Below are 27,539 nucleotides of genomic sequence, written 5' to 3'. Positions count from 1 at the left end.
CCTGCTGGAAGGTATTTTTTAGGAGTAAAAAGAAAGAAAAGAAATCTTATAATATTTTGTCACTGATATTTTGAAATGTTAACATTTTCGTAATTGTTTTGAATTTTTTATATATAAATCTAAATTTGTGCCTTATAAAAATGAGATAAATGCTATTTTGCAACATTTAAAAAATTAATATATTTGACAATGTGTTCATATCTACATTGTTCTTAATGTTGACATGAATTTCATTGTATGGAAATAGCACCACTTATTACTTATGGAAATATGACAGTTTATTTAATTTCCCTACTGAAGGACATTTAGGGTGTTCACCAATATCTGCTGGTACAATGTAGTCATCAGCCTTCTTCAGAGCATGAAAACAGCAGTCCCTTAATGATTGGAGACTTCTTAAGCTTTACTTTCCTAGTGTCCAGTTTTATTTATCTTTCTAAAACCTTCCTCTGACTATTTGTAGCCTAAGTGGCCTAGAAAAATCAATGATTTTTCACAATGATGATAATGTTTGATATTTGTACTGTTTTGTAATGCAGTGTTCAGTAATATTTGAAATGTGAAGAGTGGAAATTTAAAATTATGTAATTTTAAAAACCATGTGTGGCTCCTAGCTTGAGATCTCCTGCCTCAGCCTTAGTAGCTGGGTTTATAGATGTGTGTGCCACTGCATCTGGCTTTAGCTCCTATTTTTATAGTAATTTGTTAATGATACCTCTAGTTATTCAGGCTTAAAATAGGAGCCATCCTTTAGTGCTTATGTCTTCTCCATGCCCTCTGTTATGGTTTGGATCTAGAAATGTCCCCAAGAAAAGCTCATTGTTTGCAAGAATCATCCTCAGTGCAATGCAGGAATGTTCAGAGGGTAAAGTCAATAAGATCTCAGCAGCTTGGGAGGATTGTGAGTTCTGAGCAACTTAGAGAGGCCTTAAGTAACTCAGCAAGACCCTGTCTCAAAAAACAATAAAAAAATGTTTGAAGGTCTTGGCTCAGTGGTAGAGCAGTTGCTTAGTATGGATGAGGTATTGGGTTTGATCCTCAAATAAATAAATAAATAAATAAAGTTATTGTGTCCACCTACAACTAAAAACAAATTTAAGAAGTTTTTTTTTGTTAAAAGGATTGGGTTTGGGGAAGTGGCTCAATGGTTAAGTGCCCTTGAATTCAATCCCCAGTACACACATCCTCCAAAAGATAGATTATGAGAGCAATCACCTCATCAGTGGATTAATCCATTTGGTAGATTAATAATTTGAGTGGACTACTGGATGGTAATTGTAGGCAGGTGGAACATGGCTGGAAGAAGTAGATCATTGGGGGCATACCCTTTGATTATATCTTGTCCCTGATTTCTGTTGCACACTACCCCCCTTCCACCTCCTCTTTTTGCTCTATGGCTGCCATGAGCTAAGCAGCTTTCCTCCACTGGGCCCTTCTGCCATGATGTGCTGCCTCACCTCAGACCTAGAACAATGGAGTTGACTGACCGTGGACTGAGATCTCTGAAACTGAACCAAAATAAACTTTTCTTTCTCAAAGTTGTTCTTATCATGTATTTTGGTCGTAGAGAAGAAAAGTTGACTAACACACCCTCTTTCTTTGGCAATTCTTACCAACTGTCCCAATTTTGTTATGGTTCTCCCATCATTCTTGTGGGAAATGCCTCAAACTTAAATGATTGCCATGTTTTCTGATTTTTATATTTAATTTATGTCTTCTCCATCATATATTTTGCATGGTACAGTCAGATTGGATTTCTTAATATTGCCTATCTCATCAAGAAGCCACAGTTGCTCCCTTTCTCCTAAGGCTGCTTTAAAAAACTTTCCTTGGTTTCCATTATATGATCCAATTTTCTTTTGTGTTTTACTGAATTGTTTTTTAAATAAGCTGTGCTTATTTCTGATTTTTTTTTCCACTGAAGCTGAGCTGTTCTAGATTGGTAAACACCTGTGATAGTAATGATTAATGCTTATTCAAGTTTAATTCTCTCCTTTCTGGGCCCATAAGAAATTATGTTTAGTCAGGGTCACATGACTAGTCCTACCAATGTAATAAGAGTAGAAATGATTTGTGTTACTTCTAGGCTCTGACAGTTAAGAGCCAGTATGCCTTTTCTTCTTCTTCTCCCCTTGTGATATGTGAGAGGTAATATATGTTCCTAATGATGTAATTCATGTGGCAGAACCATCATCAGGCTGGGTTTCTGAGTGACTATGTGGAGTAGTCTCCCAGGTTAGAGATATAGGAGAAATGGACCTTTTAATGACCCTCATTTTAGGCCTAATTGCTGCCCAAAATCTGTATTTCTTAAATCTATTGCATTGGGGTTTAAGGTTTAACATGAATTTTGGAAAAGATACATTCAGACTGTAGCACCCATATACATAATAGGGTCAACAAATGTCCAGTTTGTCCAGGATTAAGAAAAATTGGAGAATCCTTAGCAAACATAGACAAGTTGGTCGCCCTTCTTCACCTATGTTAGTTGTTATTTATGTTATTTCTCATTTGTAAGAGACTCCATGCTCCATGAAAATTAATCTTTTTCAGTCTGTCAATGAACCTGTATTTTATTACCTTTTTTCCTGCTGGTGCATAATTTTTTTTCTACCCAAATGAGGGTGATTTTAAAATTTTGTGGTTATTCTTCATATTATTTTCCTTGTAAGCCCAAGTGCAAAGTAATACACACACACACACACACACACACACACACATTTGTAGGCTAACTTCTTAATGGGAGATATTGGTTTCTTATTGCTGTCTTTGCTATCCTGTTTGTTCTCTGAAATATAAGGTAGAACTCACTTGCCTTGCTTTTATAAATAGGATCTGCTATAGAGCTCATTGACCATAATGTGGGTAGGGTTTGGTTTCAAGTTCATTATACAGTGAGTGTGAGAAATGGCCGAGTGAGGTGGTGCTATTCATGATTCAGAATCTCTGTCATATGAGCCGGGTGTGGTGGCACATGCCTGTAATGCCAGCAGCTCAGGAGGCTGAGGAAGGAGGATGACAAGTTCAAAGCCAGCCTCAGCAAAAGTGAGGCATTAAGCAACTCAGTGAGACCCTGTCTCTAAATAAAATACAAAATAGGGCTTGGGATTTGGCTCAGTGGGTTGAGTACCTCTGAGTTCAATCCCTGGTACCCCCCTCCAAAAACAAAATAAAGAATCTCTGTCATATTACATATCCTTCATTATTTCCTAAATGAGTCATGTATTGGGTACAGATTTTCCATAAATAGTTAACTCTTACACACTTAATCACAACTAGTTAAGTTTTCTATATATGCTAGTTTGTGTTGAATACAGTAAACCTTCTTCTAGGTTACATATTCTGATTAGTAAAAATACTTCTGGTTTGCATATTTTTTGCCAAATAATAAGTTTTATTATAATCAAGTTTGCATATATTAACATGAAACTCCTTGAGTCTGTGGTACTTAGTATGAATTTGTGTGTGTGTGTGAGTGTGTGTGTGTGTGTGTGTGTGTGAGAGAGAGAGAGAGAGAGAGATGGAGAGATATACTAAACCCAGGAATTGAACCCAGGGCTCTGTACATACTAGGCAAACACTTCATCACTAAACTATACCCCTGTTCTTTTTATTTTAATTTTTTTTTTTTTTTTTTTTTGGACCAGAGATTGAACCTAGAGGCATTTAACCATTGAGCCACATCTCCAGTCCTTTCTATATTTTATTTTGAGTCAGAGTCTTGCTAAGTTACTTTGGGCCTCGCTAACGCTGAGGCTGGCTTTGAACTCATGATGCTCCTGCCTCGGCCTCCTGAACCGCTGGCATTACGGGCATGGGCTACTGGGCCCAGCTGTGGTAGCTTATTTATTCATTTATTTACTTATTCATTTTTTGGTACCAGGGTTGAATTTTGGAGCACTCGATCACTGTGCCATATCCCCAGGCCTATTTTGTATCTTATGTAGAGACAGTGTCTCACTGAGTTGCTTATGCCTCATCATTGCTGAGGCTGCTTTGAACTTGTGATCCTCTTGCCAACCTCCTGAGCTGCTGGGATTATAGTCGTGTGCCACCATGCCCAGTTCATTTATTTTTTATTATTTTTAAATGTCTTTTATTTTTTAGTTGTAGTTGAATACAATACCTTTATTAAATTTTTTTTACATGGTGCTGAGGATTGAACCCAATGCCTCACATGTGCTAGGAGAGCCCTCTACCTCTGAGCCACAACCCCAGCCCTCATTTATTTTTATTACTGAATGATATTCCATTGTGTGGACATTCCATAGTTTGTTTATTCATTCACCTTTGGAAGAATATAAGTTGTGTGCAGATGAAAGATTCCAATTCATTTGGTTAAATACCAAAGAGCAGAATAGATTTGAATTATATGGTAAGACTATGTGTAGTTTTGTAAGACATTGCTAAACTGTCTTCCAAAGTGTACTTTCCCACCAGCAATATATAAGAGTTTCAGTTTCTCCATCTTTTTCGTTACTTGTTACATTCATAATGTTGAATGTTGAATGAGATAAACTCTTTGAGTTTATCTCATTGTGGTTTTAATTTGCACTTTCCTAATGGCTATTGATATTGAGCATCTTTACATGAACTTATTGACCATTTGTGTATCTTTAGAGAAATGTCTATTTCTATCCTTTTTCCATTTTTAGTGGGATTATTTATCTATTTATTGAGTTGCAACAATTTTTTATGTATTCTGTATACTAGATCCTTAACTGACATATGATTTCTGGATATTTGGTTTTGTGATTTTTCACTTTCTTGGTGTATTATCCTTTGATAATTTTTATTTTGATGGAAGTTCAGTTTATCTATACTTTCATTGATTTCTTGTGTTTTTGTTGTCTTATCTAAGAAAGTATTGCATAGTCATTTTCCTTGTAAGAGTTTTTTTTTTCTTTTTATTGGTTGTTCAACCCATTACAAAACTCTTGACATATCATATTTAATACATTAGATTCAAGTGGGTTATGAACTCCCATTTTTACCCCAAATACAGATTGCAGAATCACATCGGTTACACATCCACATTTTTACCTAATGCCCTATTAGTAACTGTTGTATTCTGCTACCAGGGGAGGGGGGGATAGTAGAGGATAGGAATTGTAAGAGTTTTTAATAGTTTTTGCTCTAAACTTTATTTCTCTTGAACCTTCTGAATTAATTTTTGTGTATGTTGTAAAGTCGGTGTCCATATTAATTCTTTTCCATGCGTATATTCGTTTGTCCCAGCATCATTTGTTGACAAGGTTATTCTTTCACCCTTGAATGGCTTTGGTATTCTCAAAACTCAATCAACCGTATATATTTATTTTTGACTTCTTAATTCAATTCCATTGGTTTGCATGCCTGTTATTATAACACATACATTATCTTTTTTTTTTTTTTTTTTTAAAGAAAGAGTGAGAGAGAGAGTGAGAGAGAGAGAATTTTTTTATATTTATTTTATTTCTCGGCGGACACAACATCTTTGTTTGTATGTGGTGCTAAGGATCGAACCCGGACTGCACGCATGCCAGGCAAGCATGCTACCGCTTGAGCCACATCCCCAGCCCCATACATTATCTTTTTAAAAAATTTTTTGGTAGTTGTAGATAGACAGAATGCCTTTATTTTATTTGTTTATTTTTATGTGGTGCTGAGGATCAAACCCAGTGCCTCATACATGCTAGGCAAACACTTTGCTGCTGAGCTGAGCCCAAGAAACCATAATATACTATCTTGATCACTATAGCTTTCTAGTAAGCTTTGAAACTGAGAAATCCTCCAACCTTTTTCTTTTGGATTACTTTGGCTTTTATGACTATTGAAGTTCCATGAGAATTTTCGAATTGGTCTGTCCATTTCTTGGGGCGGAGGGAAGCCTCATTTTGATGGGTTTTCATTGAATCTGTAGATCAGTTTTGGGAGATTGCCATGTCAAATCACCTTTTCAAAACATATTTATGTAACACCATCACACATTGTGAGTCATGATATTTCTGGAGATGGATATTGCCTCATTCTTTTCTTAGCTTTTCTGTCAGGAACAGGAGACAATGATCCAGACATCCATGAAACCTGACTTTTTTGTTGTTTGTTTAAATCTGTTTTTTTACTTGCTAGTCCAGTAAGGTATTATGTGGGTTATTTGGTTTTGCTATTTAATAAATAATTGAACCATGTTGTCTGTATGTTAAGTAGATATTTTAAATTTGACTGTACTTAGTTAGATTGTCTACAGTGTTATTTATAAGCCAAAGCTAATTGTGTGAGTACATATTAAAACAGAGATCATGGAGCACTAACCTAGACCCACAGAACTAGATACCCCATGCTGGGTCCTGGGGATATATATTTAAATATGTTCTAGAGGTAACTTTTTATGTGTACTACAGGTAAACCTAGGGTATTGCATATGCTAGATAACACTCTACCACTGGCTACATCCCCAGTAACCCTGTACCTTTTAAAAAATTGGAGATAGGGTCTCACTAATTTGCCCAGGCTGGCCTTGAACTTGTGATCCTTCTTCCTCAATCAGAATTCCAAGTAGCTGGGATTATAGGTATGCACTACTTTGCCCAGCCTTTAGCTGATTTTAATGTGCCCTAGTTTGAGGAACCATAGATTTAGAAAGTATTTTGCTCTGAGAGGTCTAGCCCATTCAACTAGTCAAAACTTGTTAATCTGATATTCACTTTGAAAGCTCCACATGAATTTCAGGGCTAGAGTATAATGATTGCTGACTCACTTGACTCTTCATTTGAAACCTCTGAGGCAGGTGGAATTTGTTGTGTTAACATCTGTTTATCTTTGAAATATTTTCCCCTGGGTTTATAGTGTGAAGTTTATGGTACATTGGCCCTACTGTGTAATGCTATGCTTTAGAAAGTCTGGATAGAGAGGATTAATTAAATGAAAATCACTGAATTCTGTCTATGTCATGGGTTAGCTAAATAAATAGCCTTTTGTGTCCTAACAGGAGTAGACTTTTTCTGGTTTAGGCTTTCCACATGGTTTATTATCAAGTATGACAACTTGTCGTGTGTAATCAACATCACATTAGTCTCATGAGAATAGGCACTCCTTTAATCAGCTGCTTTCTTTAATCTGGTGGGGTGAGTCATAAGGTAACCAAGACATTATTATCTTTTTTTTTTTTGTGGGGGATAGTGGTGATATTGGTGGTGGTGCTATAAGCTATGTGGGTGTGTGAGTGTTTGGAGTGTACAGATTTTCTAAAAAGAGATAGGTGACAGATGGCAGATAAAGCATTCATGAGTTCCTTATTTGTCACATTGCATCAAAAATTATACTCATGTGTTCTAGGATTCAGTAATAATTTTGCTTATTAGAAGCATTAGTTTCTAATCTGTCTCACCATGATTTATTGGAGCCTGGGCAAATCATTTAAATTCCAAGTCCATATTCTTCACATTATGAGGAGGATGGACTAGACAATTTTTATAGACTATAAATCTAAATCCAGGGTTTGGGGTCATAGCTCAGTGGTAGAGTGCTTGTTTAGCATGTTTGAGGCACTGGGTTAAATTCTCAGCATGCATATAAATAAATAAAATAAAAAATAAAAGGTCCATCGACAATTAAAAAAAATTTTTTTTTAATCTAAATCTAGCCAGGCATGGTGGCACATGCCTAAAATCCCACCAGCTCAGGAGGCTGGGGCAGGAGGATTGCAAGTTCAAAGCCAGCATCAGCAAAAGCAAGGTGCTAAGCAACTCAATGAAACCCTGTCTCTAAATAAAATACAAAATGAGGCTGGGGATGTGAGTCAGTGGTCAAGTGCCCCAGAATTCAATCCCTGACCCACCCCAAAAAAATCTAAATCTAAAATCCTGATTTGGACATTGTTTAAAACTCTCATAAGCATGGAAATAATAGTTGAGGTCTGATTCTTTCCTTTGTTCTCCCTATTATGTATCATGAACCATCATCATAAATAGTCTATTTATTGTGCTATATGTGTCATTGATCTGTTCTCATGCTCTCATGTAAAATGACTTCTCATTTTATTTCTTTTAATGTTTATCATTTCATAGCTTTAAATATATGGATAGCATTTTTAGTCCTCTGAATTTATATATAATTTTATTTTTGTTAAAAGTTACATATAAATCCAAAGGGGTTTCTTAAGGGTCTTCTCTCCTCAGCAAGGTTTCATATATACCTAGACAGTGCAGTGAGAGGTTAATCTATACATGTTCATCTATTCATTGTAATCCTTTAAATTCCAAGTCCATATTCTTCACATTATGAGGAGGATGGACTAGACAGTATCATATTAGATATTGGTAGGTACCATTTTCAGATATTTGAGACTTATTTAGTCCATGCTGACTCAAGTCTTACAAGAATCAAATATCTTAAAATGTTTATAATGTAGTCAGAATAATGATAATAAAGTATAAAGTCATCAAACAATATAGGATAGTATATATTTGTTATATTATGTATCAGACTAACTGATATCAAAAGTCTTTCACCAACCTTTAAACAAACAAGTTATGAAAACATCATGAAGAAATAGACTTAAATTGGATCTTGAAGGGTGAACCAAATTTGAATAATCAGGAAAAGTAGGGCAGTCTCTGTAAGGTAAAAATGTAGCATATTATTTGGCAACAAGTTCAATACTTTTTAAAAATTTCTTTAGTGGTAGATGGACACAATATCTTTATTTTATTTATTTTTATGTGATGCCGAGGATCAAACCCAGTGCCTCACTCATGCCAGGCAAATACTCTACCTCTGAGCCACAACCCCAGCCTCTGGATTTTTTTTTTTTTTTTTTGAGACAGGGCCTTGCCAGGTTGCTGAGGCTGACCTCAAACTTGTGTTCCTCTTGCCTCAGCCTCCCGAGTCACCGGCATTACAGGCATGCACCATTCTACCCATTGCAGTACTGGATTTTAAAAAATTCCTCACCACATATAATTTGATGTGGCTTAAAAGAATGTATAATGGAGGGCTGGGATTGTGGCTCAGTGGCTGAGCGCTCACCTTGCATGTGTGAGGCACTGCGTTCGATGCTCAGCACCACATAAAAGTAAATAAATAAAATAAAGGTATTATGTCCATCTACAACTAAAAAAAAATTTTAAAAAAGAATATATAATGGAAAAATCTAAATAATAAGTAAAATCAGAAATAGGGACACTGCATATTTCCATGGTGGAAACAGCAGAACACAGATATGTAATCTCTAATGTTATGTACAGTTATACTAGCATTGAGCAGTAAATTTTGATTCTTAGAAATAGGGGAAAAATTTGCTCCCAAAATGAAGGCTCTAGTCTCTAGGGTATATAAAGAACTCAAAAAGCTAAGCACCAAAAAAAACAAAAAAAACAAAAAACAAAACAAAACAAAAAGACAAATAACACAATCAATAAATAGGCCAAGGACCTGAACAGACACTTCTCAAAAGAGGATATACAATCAGTCAACAAATATATGAAAAAATGTTCATCATCTCTCACCATTAGAGAAATGCAAATCAAAACCACTATTAATATATCATCTCACTCCAGTAAGAATGGCAGCTATTATGATGACAAACAACAATAAATGTTGGCGAGGACGTAGGGGAAAAGCACACACATACATTGCTGGTGGGACTGCAAATTGGTGCAGCCAATATGGAAAGCAGTATGGAGATTCCTTGGAAAACTGGGAATGGGACCACCATTTGACCCAGCTATCCCTCTCCTCAGTCTATTTCCAAAGGACTTAAAAACAGCATACTACAGGGACACGGCCACAACAATGTTTATAGCAGCACAATTCACAATAGCTAAACTGTGAAACCAACCTAGATGCCCCTCAGTAGATGAATGGGTTAAGAAAATGTGGCATATACACAATGAAATATTAGCAATAAAAAGAGAATAAAATCATGGCATTTTCAGGTAACTGGATAGTGTTGGAGACAATAATGCTGAGTGAAGTTAGCAATCCCCAAAAAACAAATGCTGAATGTTTTCTGTGATATAAGGTGACCGACCCATAAATGGGGTAGGGAGGGGGAGCATGGGAGGAATAGACAAACTCTAGATAGGGCAGAGGGGTGGGAGGGGAAGGGAGGGGGCAGGGGGTTAGCAAGGATGGTGGAATGTGATAGACATCACTATCCAAAGTACATGTATGAAGACATGAATTGGTGTGATCATACTTTATATACAAACAGAAATAGGAAAAATTGTGTTCTATATGTGTAATAAGAATTGTAATACAAACTGCTGTCATGTATTTAAACATAAAATCAATTAAAAAAGAGAGACGGGGGAAAAGTAGAGGGATATTTTGTTGCAGGAGTAATTTTTTTCATAACTAGAAGCTATACTATTTTGATTTGGGTAGAGTATAGATCTTCAAAGTCCCCATCCCCACCGCAGCAAGGCATGGTGGCATACATCCTCAGCTACTCAGGAAACTGAGGCAGGAGGATCTTATGTTTATGGCTTAACTGAGCTACTTAGCAAGACCCTGTCTCAAAAGAAAAAGGGTTGGGGATATCACTCAAAGATAGTGTCCCTTGGTTCAGTTCTCAAAAAGATTTTATAGTGTTATAGAGCACAGAGAATGCAATAGAAAATGTCAATATCGAATGTGATATTAGGCTTCAAAACACTGTTTCTTAATGTGATTCTGTATAAAGCTAAGGAAATGACACCAAAATTCAGCTCAGTTAACAAGAAGTCAACACTTTGGGACCAAGATTATCTGTATATACTTTTCTGATGGTCTAGATTAAAATGATAACATTTAGAATGTAGAGAAATGAAGACTATATTCAGGAAGCCTGATGTTTCAAGTCATATGAAGAAATTTATTTAAAAAAAATCCAATGGGTCTGTTCTCTGGCAAGGGTCTAAAATGATCAGGTATTCTGTTTCTGATTAAGGGCAAGTCAAGAGCAAAACAGTAGATGTTAAAATTGAAATATTTTTGTGGAATTGAGAAGTCTAACCATACTTTTCTCAACCTGATTGTTATCTTGCTCCTATCATTGAAGTATGTTTGCAATATCAATAGATAAAAAAAGGATTTCTCTTAAAAGTACTGTTATTCACTATAGTCCATGATGATGATTTGATCAAAATTCTTACATTTGAGTATGGGAGAGATTATTTTAGCCTGGAAAAAATTTAAACTGGGCATGTATATAAAAATTTAAACACACCTATAATCCCTTGAAAGGCTGAGGCAGGAGAATCACAAGTTCAGAGCCGGCCTCAGCCTCAGCAAAAGTGAGGCACTGAGACCCTATCTCTAAATAAAATAAAAAATAGGGCTGGGGATGTGGCTCAGTGGTTGAGTGCCTCTGAGTTCAATTCCCTGTTACCCACCCCCCAAAAAAATTTTTCCCTCTTCTTTCTCCCAGGCCTCCACATACCCACTCTCAGTTTATAATATAGTTTCCTTCATTTGTTTAATGTACTGCAATTTTGTAACATTTTGTAACATTGTTGCTAACTGCAGTTAGCAACAATTAGCACTAAGGGAGATAAATCAAGAATGTAATATAGGCAATTTTGGTAGGACTGGGGACTGATAAAGAAAATATTTTTAACATATCCAGAGAACAGAGCAAGAGGAAAATAAAGTTTTTTCTGTAGGTTAAATGTGGGGCAATTGGGGGTACAGCAGCATAGTTCCTTTTATACCTTTAAAAATCTTCATAGAGGACTAAGGTGTAGCTCTAGGTAGAGCACTTGTCTAGCATGTACAAGATTCTGGATTTAATCCCCAGCACAGTAAAATAAGTAAGTAAAATAAAAAGTTTCAGCCAGGTGTGGTGGTCTCCTGTAATCCCAGCGTCTCAGGAGGCTGAGGTAGGAAGATCGCAAATTCAAAACCAGCCTCAGTGATGGCAAGATGCTAAGCAACTCAGTGAGACTCTGTCTCTAAATAAAATACAAAATTGGTCTGGGGATGTGGCTCAGTGGTTGAGTGCCCCTGAGTTCAATTCCTGGTACCCCTTCTCTATCCTCCTACCCCACCCCCCCCAAAAAAAAAAGATAATTAAGGATCTTTATAATCTGAAGTGGGGAGAAAGAATCCATCTCCCATTACCACTAAAGTCACAAGTTTTTGCTTGGTGGTGCTAGGGATCAAAACCAGGGCTTCACACAACCTAGGCAGGTCCTCTTCAGCTGAGCTACACCCACAGCCCTCTTTTAGTTGGCTTTATCATAGTCAGCTTTTTAAAGAACAGATAGTATACAAAAAGAGAGAACTTACATTTATTAATTTCTTAATTTCCTGTTGAGTTCATGTGTTTCTGAAGGTTCTGCTCTTTTTTCTCTATTCCTGGCAGAAACATGGTCTTATTCTTTTCTGTTTTTATCAGATTTCATTCAACAGCAGGTTCCCTTTGTTGCCCAGGCTGGACTCAAACTCATGGGCTCAAGTGATCCTTCTGCCTCAGCCTCCTGACTAGTTGGTACTACAGGCATGTACCACCACACTTGACTTCCAGATTTCACTTTTAATAGACCCCAAAACATCTAGTTGTTATTGTTTCTTAGTGGTTGAAAAAATATTTCCTAGCCTCCCTAGCCTTGACAATGTGATTTAATTTTGCATTTTCTGACTGAATAGTTTAAAATACTATAGTATTTTAATGGCTTCCATCTCCCTCTTTCAATCGTAACTTTCTTGTTGGTTTCAGGGGTTCAACTAGATATAGCTTCACAGTCTCTGGACCCAGAAGTATTTTTAAAAGTTAAATCTGAAATTGAAGAAGAGCTAAAATCCCTGGACAAAGAAATTTCTGAAGGTCTGTTTATTCTTATTTTCCTAGTCAATTAGCAGATTCTTTCTGGTTAGTTTGGTTTTCTGTGGCTTAGTTTGATTTTCATAGTAAGTTATTCTCAACATTACGCAACTTAACTGGTATGGGATTATAAGGATATGAAACTAGAAGGTAGCCTTTTTTTCTTTTCCTGGGGGACATATTTATAAGTTTCTCAACTATACCCTACCATTTAGATGTAGCCTTCTCTGGTTTTAAGCAATGAATTAAATGATGTTAAGGTTCTTTCCATTCAATATGATTTGATTTATATTTGGTAACTTTATACCTAATAACAGCATGAAAGAGAGAGCTTCTCATTTTTGCATGTATATAAGCTATAGATTGTTATAGTGTAGGTATCATTTTCTAGCCACATATTTTGCACTGAACACTACTTCATCATAAGTTTTAAAAATAATTGTCATTCTACTAGCTGTGTGAAATTATAGTCATTAAATGAACATTTACCCAATTGTTCCTTTATGATTGAGAGGAGCATTTGGTTACTTCCTGTTTTGCCTTCCACAAATAATTCTACGATGAATGTTTTGCTCAGTGATTTTAAAAAATGACTTTATTGAGGTATATTCCACATACCCTAAAATTTACCCATTTAGAAGTAGCAGTTAAGTGGTTTTAGTATATGCACAGAATTGTGTAACCATCCCATAATCTAAATTAAGAATACTGTCAACTCTCCAAAAAGAAATACTGTGTAGATTAATAATCACCTCCACTAACCCCACCCCAGTCCCACCCAAAGCAACAACTGATCTGCTTTCTATTTCTGTGACTTTGCCTATTCCAGGTATATCTGTAAATGGAATCATGTACTATGTGGTTTTTTTGTGACTGACTTCTTTTACTTAGCACAAGGTTTTTAAGGATCATTCATGTTGTAGCAGGTATCAGTATTTCATTATTTTTTGCTGTTGAATAATATTCCATTGTATGGATATGCCATATTTTGTTTATCCATTCATCAGTTGATGGACATTAATGGACATGGAAGTTATTTCCAGTTTTTCACTATTATGTATGATGCTGCTGTGAATGTTCTTGTACACATTTTTTTAGAGCTTTATAATTATACACAGTAGTTGGATTCATCCCAGCAAATTCATACATGCATGGAAATTGATTACCCTTTTCCTTCCCATCCCCCCTCTCATCCCCCATTCTCCTTCCTCTGCTCTACTAGAATTTGTTTTACAGTACTGGGGATTGAACCCAGGGCCTTGTGCAGGCAAGGCAAGCACTCTACCAACTGAGTTATATCTCCAGCCCACTACCTAATAATCTTTAATGAGCAAATTTATAATCATGTTTATAAATCAGTTACCTGTTAGTACAGAAAGAATCTGAATAGAAATATATAAATAATCCAAAAGCCTGTTGATTTTCTCTTTTATATTCATTTTATCAACTTTTTTTTTAAATGGTGTTGGAGATTGAACCCACAGCTTTGTGCATGCAAGGCAAGAACTCTATATCTATATCCCCAGCCCTTCATTTTATCAACATTTTAATTTATTAAATTTCCAGTTCTCTCTTAAGTCTTGATACACAGTCTCCCCGCCCCCCTCCTTTTGAGATGAGGTCTCACCAGGTTGCCCAGGCTGGTCTCTAATTCCCAGGCTCAAGCACTCTTCCCACCTTAGCCTCTTAAGTAGCTGGGACTAGAGGTCAGCCACAGCACCCAGTTTCTTCATGTACATTTTGATATTAGAAGTGCTGCATAATAAAATGGGCAAAAGGGAGAAAGGAAAAAAGAGCAACAAAAGGTGTAAATATAATCTCTAAGTCCCATATTATCCAGAGCTAATCATTAAAATGAATACTCTAGGGGCTGGGGTTGTGGCTCAGAAGTAGAGCACTTGCCTAGCATGCCTGAGGCACTGGGTTCGATTCTCAGCACCACATAAAGTAAAATAAAGACATTGTGTCCACCTGTAAGAAAAAAAAAAGTATTTAAAAAAATGAATACTCTAAAGCTTGCTCAGACAGCAAAGTAATTATGAACTCTGTAGGCATTTGTATCTTTCTTGGATGTAAGCAAGGTGTATTAAAATTTGCAGCCTTCTAGGAACAAGCCAAGATAAATGCACAGCATTTTATGAAAATAATTGGTAACTCTGAGGAGTGGGTGTAAACCACTTGCTTTACTGGGATTCTGTGCTTACTTTTAGCTTGCACCCCTAAAATGACAGTCATTCTCCCTATTCTTCCTAGAGTCAGGGAATGGATAAGTCTCTATAACATGAAGTTGGGAAATAGAGAAGCTGGTAATTTGAACTAAGAAGAGGTAGAATATGATTATGATTACTTTTTCCATATTTGGTTCTTATGTTACCTTCATAGTTTTAAATTTATCTGCAGAAATAATTGAGATAGAAAGTTCATTTTAATAAGAAATGAAAGCAATGGACTCATCTTCTGAGTTGGAATACACTCATCATAGAGTGTGATTTAAGAAGTGGTGCATTTATAAAAGCAAAAACAAAACCTTAAAATAAATATCAAGAGAAGAATAATAGAGCCTAGAGTTAACTCTTATTTATTATTCTTATGCTAAATTGGCCAGTAGGCATAAACTAAATTGGTTATCCCCCTCTGTGCTGGGGATAGAACCCAGGGCCTCCCCATGCTAGGATTCCAGTAAGCAATATCCATAGCCCTGTTAGTGTATTTTGACATGTCAATATCGTTGCTTTCTTCTTTTAAAACTGATTCTCCATTAAAACTCTGCCTTTAAAAAAACTCTAAATTTAGAAACTATCAACTTTTATATTCCAGATAAGATTAATATCTATAATGATTATATGACCTTTATAAGTGGTTATAACTATTAACTTTTTCTTAATATTAAATATCTTAGTCCCATGAGCTTTTTTAGTACAGCTTTTGATATTATTTACTAAATTGGTTTTTCTCTTGCCTTTTCTTCAGCCTTCACCAGCACAGGCTTTGACCGTCACACTTCTCCAGTGTTTAGCCCTGCTAACCCAGAAAGCTCAATAGAAGACTGCTTGGCCCATCTTGGAGAAAGAGTATTGCAGGAACTGAAAGAACCTCTGCATAAAGCATTGCAAATGCTCCTCAGCCAGTGAGTTACCATTGCTGAGTGGGAATGTGCTTCTCTAAGTAGTCTCGGATCTCTCATGCGGCGCTGGATTGGTTAAGGCTTTGTTTTAGGTGAACAGTGTCATTTCTTTTCTCACTTTTCTTCGATTTTTTTTCTTTTGCTTTCCCAAAGCATCTCTGTGTTTTGAATGACAACTTTGCCTCTAAGTAGTGATTTAACTGTTCCGACAAAGATTTGATGATTTGTATTATTTATTGAGCTATCAGATTTCAATGGATGCATTTAACCGTGTTGTAAACACAAGCTATTGCACTTGTTCTGACCACTTTTTACCATGGTTCTTTCTAGTTGGCCAACATAGATATAATTGCTGGGGTTTTATGCATTATAATTTGATATCAGCATTATATTTTAGATTGTATTTAAGATCATATCCATATCCCAGATATCACTAAACTTTAGGGACTTCTGTCCATGGAACTACTTTCACATTCTTTTTTTTTTTTTTTTTTTTTTAATTTTTATTGTAGACAATATTTGTATTGTCTACAATAAAAATATTTTTTAATTTTTATGTGGTATTGAGGATCGAACCCAGTGCCTCACACGTGCTAGGCAAGCGCTCTACTACTGAGCTACAACCCAGCCCTACTTTCACATTCTTATAGTAGACTTCCTTCCTAGCTATGCATCAACCATATTAAAGCTAGAAACTTATTAATAAAAATGAAAGTATATTAAAATAGAACAAATTCATTTGTTGTAAATCTTAAAAAAGTTATTTTTTTCTAGTTCTTTGCTGGCAATTATTAAGGAATTGATGTGAGTTAGCGACCTATTTATCTTAATGAAGATTGACAACTTTATAAAATAGGAAGAAGACTGTTGTTTATTAAAAGGACCAAAATTCAGATGCTAAATTACTGTTGTAGTACTTTACTACAACAATAATTTCTTACTTTTATATAGGGACAATTTATATATTTGTTGCAAGGAAGCAATTTTAGGAGAATTCAGTTAAATGAACAAACAGAAAACTCCTAATTATACTTAGGGAAATGAAATCATATTTGAAAATTTTTTTAAATATATATTTTTTTAGGTGTAGATGGACACAACACAATGCCTTTATTTTTATGTGGTGCTGAAGATCAAACCCGGGTCCCGCCCGTGCTAGGCGAGCTCTCTACCGCTGAGCCATAATCCCAGCCCCATATTTGAATTTTTTAAACTTAAAAAGTTTGTTTAAGCCAGGCGTGGTGGCTCATACCTGTAATCTCAGTGACTCAGGAGGCTGAGGCAGGAGGTTTGTAAGTTCAAACCCAGCCTCAGCAACTTAGTGTAAACAACTCAGTGAGACCCTGCCCCCTATTAAATAAATAAATAAATAAATAAAGCTGGGAATATGGCTCAACAATCCCTGGTACAAAAAAAAAAAAAAAAAATTGTTTAAAGATAAAAGTGAAAGAAATATATAGGTGCCAGGAAATAGAATTTAAATAGGAAATGTGGATCAAAATAGTGATGTCAAAAAGTGTTCAGTGGAGCCTTAAGCACTGAGGTTGCTATAGGAGCCCCTGAAAAGGTAAGGGGTAGATTGAGTTAGTGGGGCTTATTAGGACCTCTCTACTCTTCTTAAGCCAGGACACTATACTTCCATATGTTTTTTATATATGAAGTTTCATGTAAGGTTTGAAGAAAGAAATTTGCAACTTTGCCAAAAAGGAAACCAAAACAAAAAACCTTGTAAAAGCTATTGGGAGTAAAATAACTAAGTGATAGGCACAGGCAAAAGATTCTGTTTCTAATTTGATGGAAACCATTTATGGCTTTGAAACCTTTTCATTCTTTTTTTTTTTTTTTAATATTTTTTAGTTGTTAATAGACCTTTATTTATTTATATGTGGTGCTGAGAATCAAACCAGTGCCTCACACATGCCAGGCAAGTGTGCTACTGCTAGCCCCAGCCCCAGCCCCTGAAACCTTTTCATTCTTTATGTCAGTTTTTTCATTTGTTAACTTTAACTTTGCTTTGATAATATCAACTCTTCCAAGAAGAGTATCATATAGTTTTTTTTTTTTTTAATATTGTTCCTGGAGTCTTTTTGTAATCTATAGAAAAAAATTTGATCTCATCTCACTATAAATTATGTTTGCAAGAAAATTGGTTTAGATGAATGTTTTCCCAAGCCTTGAATACCAGTGCAGTTATTTTAATATATTTTAGTTGTCAGTGGATCTTTATTTTTTATATGCGGTGATAAGAATTGAATCCAGTGCCTCATACATGCTAGGCAAGCACTCTAATGAGCCACAACCCCAGCCCCAGCATAGCAAAGTCAGATCTTCCTGTGAATAAAATTTTTTCAGAAGTCTACTTTTGAAAGTTTTTAATTTTGTTACAATACCTTGAAAATAACTAACTGGTGATATATTAGACGTATTATACAGGTTGAAGGCAATATCTTAAGGTGGAGAATACCATCTGCTCCTCCAAACAGTTTTGTTAAAGTAGGAAATTACAGTAATGCTGAACTCTTCATGCGGAACACCAGCAATTTTAAAAGGTACCCACCTCTCTTTTTTTTGCTCTAAGGCCTGATTAGGTTATTCATCTTCTTAACTTTTCTATGTATTAGATTTTTTTTTTTTAATGTTTTAAGCTGCTGCATCTCTTATGTGCACATGTAATGTTTCAAATCATGTTTCATTCTGAAGAATGCTAAAGTACTTTAGCCTGATAGACATGTTACCTATGAGGACTACTGTGACCCACAGCAGCATCAAACAGTTCAGGAAAGGAAGTGAAGGGACTGATGTACACAAGTAAAACTTCAGGGAGAATATAGTTAGGTAGACTACATAGTATCTACTGAAGTTCAAGCTTTACAAGAATGTAGTGTATACTCCAAGGCTTCTTGAAAAAGTACTAAGCTTACTTTAATGAGAATGTGATATCAGGAAGGTAGTACCTACTGTATCCATCTTACCATTAAAAAGATCATCCCTGGTATTTCAGTATCACTCTAATATTGATTTGATATTGATGTGTATAAAAGATTTTATATATGTCTTCAGAACTGTTTTCTGAAATATCTAAACCAGTGCTATTCAGTAAATGTAATGCAAATCAAATATATGCAATTAAAATTTTTTTGGCAGCCGCATACAAAGTATGAAATTAATTTCTAAAATTTAATAATATATTTTCAGCCTAGTATATTCAAATTTCATTTTAACACATACTCAGTATAAAAAATTATTAGTGGGATAGACTACATTCTTTTTACTTACTGTTTAAAATTCAGCGTGTAGATTATACTTTCAGCACAACATAGCCACATTCAAATGCTCATTAGCCATATGTGGCATTGAGACATTGTCAAGGCTTTTGTCAAAATCCTCACTTGAAATGGGAGCAGTGTGACCTTTGGAGTCAGATCTAATTGAGCTTGAATTCCTACTTTGTTCTTTTTAGCTTTGATATGTGATATAAAATATACATACATAGAAGTATTCTACCTATCATAATAGGCTATCAATAAATTGTAACTGTTATCAATCTTAAATATTCATAGACTGAAGAAATCAGACCGAGTGGTCAGAGCAGAAAATGCCTTTGAAGTGGAATTTTAAAGTCCTATAGAGAGCTAAAAGTGTAGCTTAATGGTAGAGAGCTCATCTAGCATGTGTAAGACCTTGGTTTGATTCCCAGCACTACACACAAAACAAACAAAAAAGCTCTAAAATCCTACAAAAGCAAGACTTCTTCACTTCTTCACTCCTTTTTACATGTCTGTTAACACTTTGCCCAAAATGGGGTTGGGGGTCTTGAATCTATTATCCAAGCTATTGATGCCTTTATGTCTTATTTGGTACAATTTTTTGTGTTTGTTTAATTTGCACATGAGATCAGTGTTTAAAATATAGTACTTAAAGTCCTTCAACAAATTAATGAGACTTTGCTGTCATCACTCAGTGATTTCAGGATTTTTTTGTCTGTTTTTTTTGTTTTGTTACTGGGGATTGAACCCAGGAGTGCTTTACCACTGAGTCATATCCCCAGCCCTTTTTATTTTTTATTTTGAGACACGGTTGCTTAGGCCCTCACTAAGTTTCTGAGACTGGCCTCGAATTTGGAGTCCTCCTGTCTCAGCCTCCCAAGTTACTGGGATTACAAGCATACGCCACCACACCTGGCAATGATTTAGGTTTTTGATATGACTAGAACTTGCATGTAAATAATCAGGCTAATTTCCTTGCCCTCCAGGATTCTATTTTTTTATTATCGTTGTTTTCTGATCCCTCCAGGATTTTATATCATAAGACTACAAGTTAAAAATAGGACACCAACTAATTATAACAAATAAAATAAATAGGGCACCAAGCCAGGCATGATGGCACATGCCTTTAATCCAAGTAGCTTGGGAGGCTGAGGCAGGAGGATCATGAGTTCAAAGCCAACCTCAGCAACTCAGCAAGACCCTGTCTCTAAATAAAATATAGTGGTTAAGTACCCCTGGGTTTAATCCTCAGTACCAAAAAAAGAAAAGGCACCAATTTTTGACATTATTTATTCTAATTCCTTGTATCCTTAGTTTGAAAATCTTCCAATAACATGTTTCTTTCTTTTTTTTTTAAGAAAAATTTTTGGGTTGTAGATGTACACAAATCTTTGTTTATTTATTATAATGTGGTGCTGAGGATCAAATTCAGTGCCTCACACTTATTATTCAAATGCTCTACCACTGAGCCACAATCCCAGCCCCAGTAACATATTTCTTTAGTTCTTAAGTATTATAGATGTTTTGGCTTTTAAAAGTGCTAAAATTTTACTTTTAATTTTATTTGTTGTTATTTGATATTAATAACCCAAGTATTTATCTGCAACATAAATAAGTTCTATCAGATAATTTCTGAGTAATTACAAAAAATTTATTAGATGATACATTTATCTTACTATTTTAATAACTACTTTCCCAAATATGCATCTAATGCTATAGAATGCTTGGAAAAAATGCAGCCCAAATACTAAAAACCATATCTTATATAAACAATATGTTGAATAATCTTAGTCACTTTAGCAAAAGATTCAACAAAACAATAGTGTCTTTATATTTATTCATCTGAAAATTTAGAATTTTTCTTTTTTGTGACACAGACTTTTAAAAAATTCTCTACAGGCCAGTGACATATCAGGCATATCGTGAATGTACACTGGAGACCGCAGTTCATGCCAGCGGCTGGAGCAAGGTATTAACCAAATTATCTTTATTCTTATAAGATTTTAGTGTGATAATGGTAAAGTATAGGAGGAATCATTAGTGTATTACATTAAGAAAGTGTTAGAGCTCTTTAATGCATAAATATAACTATGTTAAGTGGATATTTCTTATTTAATTGTTGTTTTGATTAATGCTACTTCTGCTTGGCCCAAAAATATGTCCCTCATAGTATGTTCCCCTTCCTTTCTGCACACTCTGAATTTCCCATCATTTCTTCATTTCCTTGTATTAGAGGTGACTTTTATCTCCATATGGTTATTTATTAAAATGTGAGTATATCTTGGAGAAGACTGACTTTGAGAGATATCTTCTTCTTATTTTCTTAACTAATATCATTTGTGTCTTATAGTTTGAAAGTATTTTGTGTCACATCCCATCTGATTATCACGACCATCCTTTTAAGAAGGCAGAATGAATTTTATTAGATTTTTGTGTTGTTTATTAGGTCAGATGACTAATCAGGAAAAAAAAAAGAAAGAAATTGCCTAGGTCTTCTTAACTAATAAATATTGGAGCCAACACTAGAGTTAAGATCTAAATTAGAAAATTTTAACCTCAGAGGGTTTTTTTTTGTTGTTGTTGTTTTTTGCTATACCATACTCTTTGTCCATTATCTTAGACTGTATTTTCTACTTATCACCTTGGAAAGGTGAGTATAAGAGGATGTAATATGAAGAAGTATGGCCCCCAGGTGATTTAGCATCAGGGAGGAAAAATTTCAGCACCAATATTTTTACAAATAGCCACCTCTACTCAGAGTTCTTTGTACAGTCATTCCTATATAGTATTCAGTATGCCTAGAGGATTGTTTAGAGGACCACTCTCAGATACCAAAATTTGTTATGTTCAAGTTCCTTGTATGAAACGGTGTAGTATTTGCATATAACTCTATATGCACTTCTCCTGTGTCCTTTAAATCATCTCTAGATTACTTAATTTAACTAATACACTGTAAATGCTATATAGGTACTTGTTATACTGTATTGTTTAGAGAATGACAAGGAAAAACATCTGTGCATGTTCAGTTCAGATGTAGTTTTCCAAATATTTGCAATCCAAGATTGGATATAGAACCCAAGGATACGGAAGGCTGGCTGTAAATAGGTCAGACAGTGTAACCGTATGTGCCTAATTGATGTATATGGGTATGCAATCTGATTTGTTTCAAATCTCAGCTTTTTTAAAAAAATTTTAATTGGTAGTCAACATTGTTTTTATCATATACAACATGTTGTTTTGAAGTATGTATACATTGTAGAGTATTTAAATCTAGCTGATTAACAAATGTGTGACCACATTTATCATTTTTGGGGTAAAAACACACACTCACCCTCTTCACATTTTTCAAGAATGCAATATATTGTCATTGATTATGGTCATCATGCTATGCAATAGATCTTTTGAAATATATTCCTCCTATCTAATGGTAATTATGTATCCTTTGAACAAGGTCTCCCTATCTCTTTCTCTTCTTAACTATTGCAGTCTCTTGTAACCATTACATCTCCTTGTTTAACTAGATCTGCTTCTCTGAGATCAAAATTTTTTTAGTTTCTCAAACATCAGCTTTATCACAGATTAAATTTATTTAGGCAGGTTAATTAAGCTTTCTGAATCTTAGTTTTCTCATCTGTGAAATGGAGACAATACTACTAACTTTATACATTTAATTAGAACTAGTTGAGATTATATGTGTAGCACATTATCTGTCACCATAAAAAGCATTCAGTAAAAGGTAAAAGGTTTATACCATGTAAAGAGAGACCAGAGTAGTATTATAAGCACTCAGCAAACAGCAACTAATGTACTAGTTTCTGTTTTTGTTTTTCAGTGCTTGAGATGAAACCCAGGGTCTTACACATAGTAGGCAAGCATGATACCACTGAGCTTCAACTCCAGTCCTTCTTAATTTTACTTTATTTTATTTAATTATGTATATTTTTTGCAGTACTGAGATTTGAACCCAGGGTCTCACACATTCTAGGCAAGTGCCGGACCACTGAGCCCTACACTTTGATTTTGAGACAAGGTCTTACAAAATTGCCAAAGCTGACCTTGAATTTGAGATTCTCCTCCCTCAGTCTCTTCAGACTCTGAATTAGAGGCATATGCCACTATACCTGGCTTAATATACTAGTTTTAATACACAAGACCTTGTCTTTATGCATCATATAACAATGGAGGCTAATTTTGAGGATTGCATCCTTAGGCGACCTCATTATGTGAACATGTAAAGTGTATACAAATTAAGACTGGTACGGGTCTGGGGTTGTGGCTCAGGGGTAGAGTGCTAGCATGTGCAAGGCACTGGGTTCGATCCTCAGCACCACAGAAAAAATAAAATAAAGGTATTGTGTCCAACTACAACTAAATAAACAAAATATTTAAAAAAATTAAAACTGGTACAATGTCACTAGGTAGTATAATCTTACAGGACCACTGACCTGTGGTTCATTTTTGACTGAAACATTATGCATCACATGATTATTGTTACTTGTATAGAGTTTCAGAGTGTTTCTTAGTTCATAATTTATTAAAATATGTTTTTTCCTCATTTTTTTGGAACAAAGAAAAATACAGACATTTGAAATAGATTTTATAAATAACAATGGGCTTGGTTATGATATATTTCTTAGTATATCAAACATCATATACTTAGGTAATAATTTTACTAGTTTTCTTCTCCTAGTTTTGTTTTCTTTCTGTTGCTTCTATCTAGTAACTGTTAGAGTAAATTCTTGTATGCCCTACCCTTTACTGCCCCCATCCTAGAATGATCATAAAAAATCTAAGTCAACCTGGTCTTCACTGCCCTTTTTCACCCTTCCTGTTTATATCCATTTCCTGTTAAATGGATAGTCCCTCATCTGGATCAGGGGGCCAACCTTGACTTATTTAAGCTGTGGCTTAAATACCTCAAGTTAATGAGGCATGCCAATTAGAATATTACATTTTCTGCTGAATCTAGTATTACTTTCCTTCTAAATTCTCAAGGACTAAAAAGAACCTGGTGTATGATATTAAGCTGCTGAAATCTACCCTCCCTCATTCCAATTAAAATCTAGAGTGGTTCACATAAAACAGTAAGCTTACAGTTTACATTCAGCATGAGGTGTCTTCAACACCTTGTTTAGCCACCTGATAGAAGCAAAACTATACAACATCCTGACATGTCACCCCAAAAACAATGTTTTTACTTGTTTTTATTTTGTTTGTTTACCATGCTGGAGTTTGAGCCCATAGACTCACACATACTATGTAAGCACTCTCACTGAACTGCATCTCCAGGCCACACTTTTTTGATAGCTGAATGGGTCATTAGCAAAGGACCTATAGTGCTTTTTAAAGGGAGAAACAAATAAAAGCTGGGCATGAGTGGAACATGCCAACATGCCTGTGATCCCAGCGGTTTGGGAGACTGACACAGGAGGATTGTAAATTTAAAGCCAGCTTCAGCAACTTAGAGAGGCCCCAAAGCAACTTAGCAACACCCTATCTCAAAATAAAAAGGGCTGATGATATGGTTCAGTGGTTAAACGCCTCTGTGCTTAATCCTTGGTACCAAAAAAAGTGGAGGGGGGGCAAAAATTTGATATAATATTGCTTGCTATCTAGCAAGTCAATAAAGCACCAATCAGAAAAAAAAAATGTCTACAAAGCATGCCAGGTTAGGGACAAACTGAAATTTGTAAAGAACTTTTTAAAGCATCTTTATAGAATACTCTTTAAATATGTTTAAAAGAGTAGATGGAAAAATCTGGTTATGAACATACATTGGTTATATGATTGGTTATATGATCTTTTGTTATTTAAAAAAAAAAAAAAAGGACATCAGACTGGGAGTGCACTTGGTGGTAGAATTTGTGCTTAGCATATGTGAGGCCCCAAAATGTACATGTATAAATGTAGAATATACTTCTCAAAAAAATTGATATTTGCCAAATTATTAAATAATCCATTGTAGCTATCTTGGAATTGTAAGTGATTTTTTTTTTCCTTGTGGGTATTTTTTTTCCTGTCTGCTTATAAAAAAGGAGAAAATGACCATCAAAGAGAAAAAAAACAAATCTGTTTTCATCTGTTTCCCCACATATTCTTCCTTCTCTTCCCCTAGATTAATGAAGTAGACCTTAGACATCAAATTTTATTCATAAAGAATAAGGTATTTCTTTTACCTTATTTTGGGGGATACTGGGAATAGAACCCAGGGCCTTGTTCATGCTAGGCAGTTATTCTGCCACTGAGCCACATCCTGAGTCCTGTATCCTCTTTTTAAAACCTACTGATTGGGTCAGGGGTTGTGGCTCAGTGATAGAGTGCTTACCTAGCATGTGTGAGGCACTTGGTTCGAGCCTCAGCACCACATAAAAATATACAAATAACACATAGAAAAAAACCTACTGATGCTATCATTAGCACACTTAAGAATATTAACAGTAATTCTTTAATATTGTCACATAACTTACTAGGTATTCATTTTTACTCATTCATTTTTGTTACTGTGAGTTAAGCCTAGTGGAGCTCTACCACTGAGCTGCGTCTACATCTCCTAGCCCCTTTTATTTTTTTATTTTGAGACTTAGCATCTCACTAAGTTTCTAGACCGGCCTCTAACTTTTGATCCTCCTGCTTCAGTCTTCTGAGTATGCATCACTGTGCCCAGCTGCTAAATGTATTTTTAATTTAATTTTTAAATGTTTTAAGAAATCTAATCATAACTGTATGATTGTTTTCTTTCCACATTTTTTATTGGTTCATTATTATAGTTATACATAATGATGGGATTTGTTGTTAAACAATTATACATGCACACAATATAACAATATAATTTGGCAATATCTCTTCTCAACACTTTCCCCCTCCCTCACCTCCCTGATGCCTTTCCTCTACTGATCTCCCTTTGAGTCCTGCCCCTGCCCACCTTTTTTTTTCCTTCCTCTTTTTCCTCTTACCTACACATATGAGAGAAAATATAACCCCTGACCTCCTGAGTAATGGTCCTTCGTTCCATCCATTTTCCTGCAAATGTCAACCGTGTTTTAAAGCTGGTTTATTTGAATCAAAGTCGGAACAAAGTCTGTGCATTGTTTTTGGTTGATATGTTTTGGTTTTTGTTCATTGAAATATAATTCACTTAAAATTTGCCCTTCTGAAGTCAGGTCAGAGATTTTAGTATATTCACATTAGTTCATATAGACCTAGAAATGTGAATAGTGAGACCTTCTCAAAATGAATGGGAATTCAGTTTTATTTTAATTTAAAAAAAAAAAACAAAACTTAGTGTCATGGTACACTCCTGTCATCCCAGATTCTCAGGGGGCTGAAGAAAGAGAATTGCAAGTTGGAGGCCATCTGGGCAATTTAGGAAAACTCTGTCTTCAAAATGAAAATTACAAAAGGCTGAGTCTGTAGCTCAATGACAAAGCACCCCTGAGTTCAATCCCCAGTATTGGAAAATTAATTAACTAATTAATTTAAAATAAAAAATAATATAAGAGGGACGAATACAAAACAATGTGGTTGCAGATTATATGGAATATTTTTTTGGAAGGGGTTACTGAGGATTGAACCCAGGGGCACTTTTACCATTGGGCTGTATCCCCAGGCCTTTTTAATTTTTTGAGACAGAGTCTCATTAAATCACTATGGACCTCCTAAATTACTGAGGCTGGCCTCAAACTCATGGTGCTTCTGCTTCAGCTTCTGGGATTACAGGCATGGACCACCATGCCCAGTAATATAGAACACATGTGGGTAGGAAAATGCCAAGTTAATGGCCATCAGTTGTAGAAGTAACTCATGAAGACTTTTTTTAAAAAATATTTTTTTAAATGTTGATGGACCTTTATTTTGTTCATTTATTTATATGCAGTGCTGAGAATCAAACCCAGTGCCTCACTCATGCTAGGCAAGTGCTCTATCACTGAGCCACAACCCTAGGTCCTCATGAAGCTTTTGTGCATAGGCAAATGAACTGGGTTTAACTATTTAAAGGTTATTTAAACCGTGTTTTAAAAAGTCGGAAGGCGAGCTGGGTATGTAGCTCAGTAGTAGAGCCTTTGCCTAACATATATGCAAGGCTCTGGGTTTAGTTCCCAGCACTGCAAAATAAATAAATAAAATATACTTAAAAAAGTAAAAGCTAAAAGTCACTGTACAGGTCTATGAAGAAAGTATGTCACATAAGTAAGCCTGGTCTATAATAGACATTAACAGTTGTGTGAGGAATGAAGGGGGGAAAATAAATCATCTGACACAACATACATCAACAAAAAAAGTGTTGTCAATCAAACTAGAAAATGGTAGTCCATAAAATGAAATTTCTACACTCTGGTGACTATATTTCAAGAAAGACAGAATG

At 35.2% G+C, this 27,539-nt stretch overlaps 1 protein-coding gene across 5 annotated transcripts in view; it reads left to right on the top strand.

The window, feature by feature from the left end:
* The window catches only part of Bcl2l13 (BCL2 like 13), a 76,119-nt gene that overhangs the window by 25,459 nt on the left and 23,121 nt on the right, over nucleotides 1-27,539 (top strand). For 4 of the 5 annotated variants that reach the window (XM_076853931.1, XM_076853928.1, XM_076853929.1 and 1 more), the window contains 3 exons: nucleotides 12,683-12,790; nucleotides 15,758-15,914; nucleotides 21,077-21,146. In XM_076853931.1, coding sequence (XP_076710046.1) covers nucleotides 12,683-12,790; nucleotides 15,758-15,914; nucleotides 21,077-21,146 — 335 coding nt within the window. Of the gene's footprint in view, nucleotides 1-12,682; nucleotides 12,791-15,757; nucleotides 15,915-21,076; nucleotides 21,147-23,009; nucleotides 23,053-27,539 lie in introns of those variants that run through there. The other variant, XM_076853933.2, reaches the window with a different exon arrangement.

The sequence above is a fragment of the Callospermophilus lateralis genome, chromosome 4, assembly GCF_048772815.1.
Source record: "Callospermophilus lateralis isolate mCalLat2 chromosome 4, mCalLat2.hap1, whole genome shotgun sequence".
NCBI lineage: Eukaryota > Metazoa > Chordata > Mammalia > Rodentia > Sciuridae > Callospermophilus > Callospermophilus lateralis.
This window is presented reverse-complemented; position numbering and strand designations above follow the sequence as displayed.